The following is a 10,064-nucleotide window of genomic DNA, read 5'->3' on the forward strand; positions in this document are numbered from 1 at the left end:
ACCTATCTATTTTAGGTGTCCGTATTGAAGTGTGTTTGTGAGATCATGTTGCCATATCACTATGACATTCATATCACAGTTTAGTCCCACTGTAGGAAACGTTCCAAAGTATCCTGTAGAGTTCCCAATCTGAGTTGTCTCTATTGGATCAGATGGGCAGGGTAGATCACTGTATGATCATAGGAGCAGTCTGTATATAGTCTTCTCTCTAGGTATGTATATCCTGCAGCAGGGAGGGTCTCTCCCCTCTCCCCTTACCTTATCCCCTCTTCTCTCTCCCTGGGTTTGGGGTAGTGAAAATTCCAACTAGGCCAGTCTCACTTTCCCAATATAACCCATTGCTGCTAGCCACACCCATGTGAACAGCCTGGTGGCCACCCTCTGTCTGAAAGTGTCACAGTTTGACAGTGTGGTGTGAGTGTGTAGGTATGTGTGTAGGCAGAGTGAGTCTTTCTGGTCCTGTTACTCTCTACACTCCCATATTTGAATCATTTTTGTATTTAATTGAAATCCATTCTAAAAACATTATTTGTTCCCTTGAAAAGGCACCATGATGAGGAAGACAGATCCAGTGGAGACAAAAATTGACCTGGGAGACACTGATGATGAAGACCTTGATGCAGACCTGTATGAGGACCATGAGGAGCCTCAGCTGCTATGGAAGGCTGAACTGGGGGACAGGATGGATGAGGTGGAAGCTGTGTCCCCGTTAGTGGATCTTAGTGACACCAAGCCCCTCCTGAATGAGAGAGACCCTCGAGGAGTCAACGAGTGTTTGAAGGTATTTCACACAACCTCACATCAATGCATCAACCCATAAAAACAGGAGCTATCTGCTAACCAGACGACATTTTTTGTGTTTATACATTTTTGTCAATTTGAATGACTTCATGAATTAGTTCTTTGTGCTTTCAGGATTGTACCCTGAAATGGGTAACACTGTCACAAGCTTGATATAAGGTGCTGTTTTGTCAAGCAGATTATCTGTCTTAACACAATTAGTCAAACATAATTACTAAAACGATCAAACAAATCTGAAGAGTATTATATTTCTATAGACATGTGGCATGTCCCAGTTGTTTTTGGTATACTTGCACTGCCCTCTTGTGGTCATGTTATTGACTGCAGTTTATCTATATTTTCCTTTGAGTGTCAAAAACAAACTGTCTGTCTGTAAACAATCACCCCAAGATTATGTCTCTGCCTCTAGGTGAGCTTTGAGGATGTGATAGCAGAGCCGGCGTCAGTACGTAGCGGAGACAAAGTGTGGATCTGGAGCAACGCCCTGTTCGAGGTCACCAGGGTCTGGATCTACCGCATAGTGACCGTCCTGCTGGCCGTCCCTGTGTCCATCATCACTGGACTGATCTTCGCCATCCTCAGCTTCCTACACATATGGTACGTCTATAATATGAGTTCACTGTTCACTGAATACAATACATGCCAGCTGGGCATACACTGGTTGAATCAACGTTGTTTACACGTCATTTCAATGAAATGACGTTGAACCAACATGAAATAGACGTTGAAATGACATCTGTGCCCAGTGGGTGAACCATAAGTTACCATTTTGAAACTCTTCTCTTCTCTTACTCCCTGTATTGTCTATCTAATCCTGAAAGGTTCATTAGCCCATTCGTGCATCATATCCTTATAATCACATACTGGCTGCAGAGCCTATGGAGCATCGTACTGGACATTGGTGTCCGCCCACTCCTCACTAGTGCAGCAAGGTGCTACGATGGAATCAGACTTCGCCTGACTCAGGAATGACAGAATATTGGACCTTCACACAAAATCAGGATTTGGAAAATGGGATTGTTCCCAATGTTACCCTACTATGGAATGTCCTCTTGGGAGACTATCAGGCCTGGGCAAAGTATTTGTAGGATGCTCTAGAATCAGACCAGGGGCACAACTACAGGCTTTTTGGTGGATCATGGGATCTTACAACTGAACTGAGATCAGTGTGATTGATCAAGACTGGATACTTTTTTTAAACAATCTCCAACAAGGTGATTGGTTACTTATCTAAGATGTCGTCAGAAGTGAAGGTGAAAAGGGGAATGTGTAAAAGATTCACACTCATTTAGGGTAATGATGTATCTGGTATGCACTTGAACTGTGCTTTGAGTTGTCCTTTTCTCATGTGATAGTGTCAGATGATTCCCATGTTTGATGAGCACATTCAGTATTATTCAGACAGCACTGGTGTATAGTGTTATTTCAATAAAACCTGACCACACAGTTCAAAATGTGCCTCCACAATTTTTTGTGGTATAGTAGAACATTAAAGTTTACTATAGCTGTACTTTTATCATATATATTCTGATGAAAATTGGATTGTACGATATCTAAAATAAAGTGTTAAAGATTTTGATCAATATGCAGCAATATCAGACTTGTTTTCATATACAAAACCATTCAATTGAAATATCCCCTATTCTTCTAAGAGACACAACTTTTCTCAATATCAATGTTGTACTCAGTACAGTAATACGTTTCAAATAGATGGGTTCTTGTTATTGTATTGTGACCTGATTATGTCATCAGCAATTCTTATGCTAACATCTAGTACCTCATTTCATCTTCACTTCACAGCTCAGGGTCTGGACGCTGCTCTCTTCCTCCCTGGAAAGGCCCCTGCCTTCCCAGAATAGGAAATGGGGCACTTCAATTAATTAAACAAGCACAGGCAAACTCCCTGTATTTGAAGTGAATCGTGTTTCACACACACAACTGGTCTGAATGTGATTTGCTTGACAGTACTCAGTGGTACCACTCAAGACCTCCTCTATGAGGCGAGGAGTTTGTCCTGTACTGAATGTTATCATGAGAAAAGCTGATTTTACATAATCAGGTCACCATGGGTGAGAAGGAATATATCAAACGTTTGGATTTTAATGTACCACTTTAAAAAAACTAAATATCCTCTTACCCAACCCCATGGACATGATAAAGAACCAGAGGAAACTATGGTTGAATTTTGTTTTGTTTTAAACCATTTCATAAGTAAAGTCATTCTACCATTTGATAACTGTATATTGCACAATACTTACAATGAATTTGGAGATAAAAAGTGTTAATTTAAAGAAAACTAATATTGGCCTAAAATGGCTGAATTCGATTATTGTTCCTAAATCAAGGTGGCCAAAATCTAAATTGTGCCTGGGCTGGAATAATACATTATGGCATTTCTCTTGCATTTCAAAGATGATGGTACATATTTTTTTTTTTAATGCATGTTTTTTTCTTTGTATTATCTTCTACCAGATCTAATTGGTTATATTCTACTCCATTAATTTCACATTTCCACAAACTTCAAAGTGTTTCCTTTCAAATGGTATCAAGAATATGCATATCATTGCTTCAGGTCTTGAGCTACAGGCAGTTAGATTTAGGTATGTCATTTTAGGCGAAAATTGGAAAAAAGGCTTGGATCCTTAAGAGGTTTTTAAGCCAATAGTTGGGAGGTGGGGAATTTAATATCATGATGATTACTTACTATATACCGTATATGCATTGCAGTATTTTGTGGTTGCTATGGACACACAGGTTTCCATTGTACTTTCCATTTGTGGTTGCTATGGAAATACAGGCTTGTGACAAGAAAAAAAAGTTAGCCATGTATGATATATTCCAATGTCATCAGCATGCTACATCTCCTGCCAAGTTGCGTTATTTTAGGTGAGTCTCAGGTTTTATGGGGTTAACGCTAGAAGAGAAATCATGTTGATGCTGTTTATCACCACCGTCCACTCTCAACTTAACGTGTGGTAGTAAATGTATCACAAACTCAAAATGCTTAGGTCTACATGTCAGTCTCAGATCTTTGCACAGTTCTCTGTCCCATCAGCAGATCCACCTGCTCAATCATATATGACAAGTCTCTCCATGGAGGGACTAACCAGAACATATCTTTGTAGTTTATCATAAGGCATTATATATAGCTGCATCATGGCAAGTGTCATCCAATTCTCTGTACGGACCTCACTTGTCTATATCTGAGCATTGCTATATGGTTGGTGGCACCTTAATTGGGGAGAACAGGCTAGTGGTAATGGCTGGACCAGAACAAGTGGAATGGAATCAAATTCATCAAATATGTTTGATGCCATTTCATTTGCTCCGAATCCGGCTATTATTATACCCTTAGCAGACTTCTGTGATCTTCACACTATATTGGGCTACAGTAATTACTGTGGTGAACCATCAGGGATGTGTGTAATGCAACATAGGTCTGCTTTTTCCTTTAAGAAATGCTTAGGGTCCCAGTGTGAGGTATGGCATGAGTGTTGATAGAGAATGGGCCTTACTGGTGTGTGTGGGTGGTTTGGTTTTACTATCATCGTGGGGAACAGAAGTCCTCACAAGAATAGTAAAATAAGGAAAATTAGGACAAGTGGGAACATTTTGCCAGTCCCCACAAGGAAAAATTATCTTTAAGGCTTAGGGGTTAGGTTGAGGGTTAAGGTTACAATTAGTGTTAGGTTAGGGGTTAAGGTTTAGGGTTTGAGGTTAGGGAAAATAGGATTTTGAATGGGAATAAATTGTTTGGTCCCCACAAGGATAGTAAAATAACGTGTGTGTGTGTGTGTGTTCATTCGTTGGTGTGTTTACAAGATGTTTATAAGCGATAATTAACAAGAATGTGTTGTAGTCAACAAAGCATGTGTGTAACTGTAGGCTATGTGTTTGTGTGTTTGTGCTATGCTATGGCTACAGTGGTTACAGTTTGACAGGACAACTAGGGGCAGCTGCCTGCTGGGTGCTGCTGGCATTCCAGGAGTGACATCACAGTGAGGGGAAATCCAGAAGCCTGGGTACAGCCACTCCCTGTCCCACTCCCCACACTGCTTCTTTGACCACTACAGCTGGTGGATAAGGATAACTACCAGCCTTACTGAGACCGCTCTTCTCGGACCCCTCTACTCTGCCTCGTACCTCTCTGCCCCTCTCCTTTGATTAGCATATGACCGCAACCATGGCTGACATCAACAATGGTTATGAACAGAGGTTTCAGGCAAACGGACATCATAAAGAGATTGACCTGATCAACAGAGACCCCAAGCAAGTCAACGAGGATGTAGTGAAGGTAGGCTATATTACATTTAAGTGTGTGTGTGTGTGTGTGTGTGTGTGTGTGTGTGTGTGTGTGTGTGTGTGTGTGTGTGTGTGTGTGTGTGTGTGTGTGTGTGTGTGTGTGTGTGTGTGTGTGTGTGTGTGTGCTCGCACATGCACCAGAAGTGCTATCCTTTGGGTTACTATTGTGACCATCAAATGTTCCCTGAAACAGCCTGTATCCCTGTAGCTCTTTACTAACCCAGCTACAGATAGTGGTTCTATTTCTGGGAAGGCAAACGCAAGGGTATGAATGGCAGTGGAACGGAATGTTTATCTGCCAAAACTGCCATCATGGAATTTGTTCTAATACATGTTTTTACATAATGTCTTTGATGGTTTTCTCTGGTATTCTTTGATTTGCTAATGAATAATTAGGCTTTTACAGTTTTAATGGTTTTTATGGTTTTTATGGCTTTTATGTTTTTTATGGATTTTATGGCCCTCTGTATATATACAGTAACTGTATTTATATTTATTGGTAGTGGTGTCAGATGGACTGCTGCTTACAAATTATGTTCCTTTAATTAGATCTGTGACTTCAAAACAGGCGGGTTGTTAGAAAGAGAACGTTTATCTGTTCATGTTGTAGGAATGTATCCAATTGCCTTATACAGTATTTGCTTGGGACAGTGAGGTTTCAGGCAATATAATATAGCAGTTTTTAACTGAGCTAAAAGAAAGTCCAGCTGCTGATGGTTGTAGCATAATGTACTACAATACCCATAATGTGTTGCATAAGATATTAGGTTATAACTTAGTAGAGATATTCCTGAAGCTAACATAATGGTGTCCTGTCTCATTGCAGTTGGTGTCAGAAGCTGGACCCTTTTATCAATTACAGTAATGGCCTCTCTGTCTCCCCCTGCAGGTGGACTTTGAGGATGTGATCGCTGAGCCTGATGGGACTCACAGTCTGGACGGGGTGTGGAAGGCCAGTTACACCACCTTCACTGTGTCCAAGTACTGGTGCTACCGCATCCTATCAGCCATTTTGGGGATCCCAGTGGCTCTGCTGTGGGGCTTCCTATTCGCTTGCCTCTCCTTCTGCCACATCTGGGCCGTTGTGCCATGCATTAAAAGCTGTCTGATCGAGTCCCAGTGTCTGAGCCGTATCTACTCCCTGGCCATTCACACCTTCTGTGACCCCCTGTTCGAAGCCCTGGCGAAAATATTCTCAAGTGTTCGGGTGGTGCTACGGAAGGAGGTGTAGGGTTCAGAAGCATGGGAATGGAACAGGGAGGAAGTGGCTGCTCTACACCCATTTTAGAGCAGATGCTCTCAGCTACATTAATTTACAGTTAGTGCATTCATCTTAAGATAGCTAGCTGAGACAACCACATATCACAGTCGTAGTACATTTTTCCTCAATAAAGAAGTTATCAGCAAATTCAGTGCTAGTAGGAAAATACAACTGTATGTTTTTTTTTTTTGGGGGGGGGGGGGGGGGGGGGGGACTGAGATGTCTTATTTAATATGGTCTTTGTAGAGGAAGGGTTTCAGACATTTTTTCGGAAGATGGGCAGGGACTTTGCTGTCCTAGCATCAGGGGAAAGCTGGTTCCACCATTGGCTGAGCGGGAGCAGACCTCCTGTGGGGTGAGAAGAACAGGAGGCCAGAGGTGCCAGAATGGAGTGCTCTGCAGTATGCCACGTAGGCTACTTCCCTGGCCTCCTGTCTGACTGCTGATGCTGGGCCTTGGTCTGACCCATCTTTCAAACGGAGTTTGTGATAGATAGAGATTATTGTGTTCAATCAGAAGACAAGAAGAAGAGTGCGCACATCTGGGTGCCATAGATGGGGGGTAATCCATGGTCTATACAACATGGTACACTACGAACAACACTCATCCATGCTTGATTGATTTGATACTTAAGTATATTCCATGCTCTATTCCATGGCCATTTTTCACATGTTGATGCTACAATAAATGACTTGTTTATTGTTCCAGGTATATGTGATGTCTGTCTTTAGCGCTCGTTGTGACAATCTTCCTACAGTAATGTATGTAACTGATATGGAAATATTCAGTGAAAGAATTCCCGGTATGCTCAGGCAAGGGTGAGGCCAGATGGATCTACACAAACATGTCTCAGTGCCAGTAGTGAAGGTTATATGTAATGTACAGTATCTACAGTTGAAGTCGTAAGTTTACCTACACTTAGGTTGGAGTCATTAAAACTCATTTTTCATCCACTCCACAAATGTCTTGTTAACAAACTATAGCTTTGGCAAGTCGGTTAGGACATCTACTTTGTGCATGACACACTCATTTTTCCAACAATTGTTTACAGACAGATTATTTCACTGTATCACAATTCCAGTGGGTCAGAAGTTTACATACACTAAGTTGACTGTGCCTTTAAACAGCTTGGAAAATTCCAGAATATGATGTAATGGCTTTAGAAGCTTCTGTTAGGCTAATTGACATTTTGAGTCAATTGGAGGTGTACCTGTGGATGTATTTCAAGGCCTACCTTCAAACTCAGTGTCTCTTTGCTTGACATCATGGGAAAATCAAAAGAAATCAGCCAAGACCTCAGAAAATACATTGTAGACCCTCCACAAGTCTGGTTTATCCTTGGGAGCAATTTCCAAACGCCTGAAGGTACCACGTTCATCTGTACAAACAATAGTATGCAAGTATAAACACCATGGGACCATGCAGCCGTCATACCGCTCAGGAAGGAGATGTGGTCTGTCTCCTAGAGATGAACGTACTTTTGTGCAAAAAGTGCAAATCAATCTCAGAACAACAGCAAAGGACCTTGTGAAGATGCTGGAGGAAACAGGTACAAAAGGATCTATATCCACATTAAAACGAGTCCTATATCGACATAACCTGAAAGGTCGCTCAGCAAGGAAGAAGCCACTGCTCCAAAACCGACATAAAAAAGCCAGACTACGGTTTGCAACTGCACATGGGGACAAAGATCGTACTTTTTGGAGAAATGTCCTCTGATCTGATTAAACAAAAATAGAACTGTTTGGCCATAATGACCAGCGTAATGTTTGGAGGAAAAAGGGGGAGGCTTGCAAGCCGAAGAACACCATCCCAACCGTGAAGAACGGGGGTGGCAGCATTATGTTGTGGGTGTGATTTGCTGCGGGAGGGACTGGTGCACTTCACAAAATAGATGGCATCATGAGGTAGGAAAATTATATGGATATTTTGAAGCAACATCTCAAGACATCAGTCAGGTTCATCCAAATGGACAATGACCCCAAGCACACTTCCAAAGTTGTGGCAAAATGGCTTAAGGACAACAAATTCAAGGTATTGGAGTGGCCATCACAAAGCCCTGAACTCAATGTGTGGGCAGCACTGAAAAAGCATGTGCGATCAAGGAGGCCTACAAACCTGATTCAGTTACACCAGCTCTGTCAGGAGGAATGGGCCAAATTTCACCCAACTTATTGTGGGAAGCTTGTGGAAAGCTACCCGAAACGTTTGACCAAGTTTAACAATTTAACAGCAATGCTACCAAATACTAATTGAGTGTATGTAAACTTCTGACCCACTCGGAATGTGATTAAAGAAATAAAAGCTGAAACAAATAAATCTTTATTATTATTCTGACATTTCACATTCTTAAATTGAAGTGGTGATCCTAACTGGCCAAAGACAGAGAATTTTTACTTGGATTAAATGTCAGGAATTGTGAAAAACTGAGTTTAAATGTATTTGGCTAAGGTGTACTGTATGTAAACCTCCGACTTCAACTGCATGTGTGTGTGATATGGAATTGCAATATATAGGAATTCACAGCATGTTTATCCAAGTCAAAGAAGAATCTGATGATCTAGAGATTACTTGTATAAAGATGCCAAGTTTGGTTTTATTCAACCCAACTAACGTATCAACAAAGGAGGAGGAATATTCTGTTATCTGATCTAAAGATACACCATTAAATCCTCTACGTTAAACATAAAAAAAGTGTCATCACTCCAAGGTACACTCCAGACATGGGTCTGTAAACACAAAGGTTATAACCGCCACCAGGGTCGTGTTCATTAGGCATCAAATGGAAGAAAATGGATTGAAACAGGGAGTGACTACCTAACCTTGTCCAATAGGAAACCTTAATTTTAGATTTACATTGCAAAATGCTTTAAAGCATGTTCCGTTACGTGCCCTGGTGAACACGTACCAGCTACAGAGAAAGCCCACTGAAAGATATTTATAATTAACCCAAGATAGTTTGTCTGTGTCGTTTGTAGTAGGATAAAATAATGCATAGTGGGCAGAACAAGCAAGGGGGTGGGCAAAGCCAAGCACGAGTTAGCGAGATCCTATTGCTGCGTTGTACCATATATTTGCATATTTCCGTTAGGGAACGCCTCGTCGTGAAGTGCGTGTGTGCACAAACTCAATTCGACCATGCACTCCTAAACAATGCCATTTTTTAAAACTTTGGCAAAGTGTCAAGTCTATAACACTTGCGCTGTGTTCGTAACAGATTCTAGTTTTGGGAACATAAAAAGTTTCACCTAGTTCCATATTCTCCCACTACCTGCGAATATCATATTTGGTGATGAGAAAACATTCTAAACTGACGCTTCAATGGATGCTTATAGCCTCTGTGACGTGTCTGGGTTATACCTTCTGACTGTAACCACACTTTTTTGAAAGACCTACAAACCTTTCTGGCCACTAGAAGGAACTACAGGGCAAGTTTTCCATCCTCTGCTTGTTGTTCTCAGCTCCCTCACAGGGAGTGACTTGATCTGAATCATAGACATTGAGAGGACTTGAGTAATCCAAGACCTTCACAGATGTGACACCTTTCATAATTATACTGACATCAATCTGACTGCTTAAATGATTTAGTATGGATGGACCAAGCTCCTCTATGCATAACTGAACATTTTGCAGACACAAATGTTTTATTTTTTATCATACATTAGTGATACATTTAATATACTTACATTCAAAGAAATTG

The 10,064-nt window shown here is 41.2% G+C and overlaps 2 protein-coding genes across 3 annotated transcripts; both read left to right on the top strand.

Moving 5' to 3' along the window:
- The first annotated feature begins 354 nt into the window (after positions 1-354).
- On the top strand, positions 355-2,384 carry LOC139536037 (caveolin-2-like). 2 transcript variants are annotated; one of them, XM_071336142.1, is made up of 4 exons: positions 355-426; positions 546-781; positions 1,211-1,398; positions 1,623-2,384. In XM_071336142.1, the coding sequence occupies exons 2-4, from the start codon at positions 551-553 to the stop codon at positions 1,771-1,773; spliced, it is 570 nt and encodes a 189-aa protein (XP_071192243.1). In that variant the 5' UTR covers positions 355-426; positions 546-550; the 3' UTR covers positions 1,774-2,384. The 2 variants fall into 2 exon arrangements, with proteins under 2 accessions (XP_071192243.1, XP_071192242.1); XM_071336141.1 differs by having other exon boundaries at positions 375-443.
- LOC139536038 (caveolin-3-like) lies at positions 1,310-7,068 on the top strand. The gene is made up of 3 exons (XM_071336143.1): positions 1,310-1,398; positions 4,726-5,095; positions 5,993-7,068. The coding sequence occupies exons 2-3, from the start codon at positions 4,973-4,975 to the stop codon at positions 6,332-6,334; spliced, it is 465 nt and encodes a 154-aa protein (XP_071192244.1). The 5' UTR covers positions 1,310-1,398; positions 4,726-4,972; the 3' UTR covers positions 6,335-7,068.
- The last annotated feature ends 2,996 nt before the right edge of the window (positions 7,069-10,064 follow it).

The sequence above is a fragment of the Salvelinus alpinus genome, chromosome 12, assembly GCF_045679555.1.
Source record: "Salvelinus alpinus chromosome 12, SLU_Salpinus.1, whole genome shotgun sequence".
NCBI classification, from domain to species: Eukaryota; Metazoa; Chordata; class Actinopteri; order Salmoniformes; family Salmonidae; genus Salvelinus; species Salvelinus alpinus.

Coding starts and splice junctions, on each gene's coding strand:
- LOC139536037 (XM_071336142.1), top strand. CDS start 551: ATGATGAGGAAGACAGATCCAGTGGAGACAAAAATTGACCTGGGAGAC. Junction 782..1,210: donor GAGTCAACGAGTGTTTGAAG/GTATTTCACACA, acceptor CTCTGCCTCTAG/GTGAGCTTTGAGGATGTGAT. Junction 1,399..1,622: donor CTCAGCTTCCTACACATATG/GTACGTCTATAA, acceptor TAATCCTGAAAG/GTTCATTAGCCCATTCGTGC.
- LOC139536038 (XM_071336143.1), top strand. CDS start 4,973: ATGACCGCAACCATGGCTGACATCAACAATGGTTATGAACAGAGGTTT. Junction 5,096..5,992: donor TCAACGAGGATGTAGTGAAG/GTAGGCTATATT, acceptor CTCCCCCTGCAG/GTGGACTTTGAGGATGTGAT.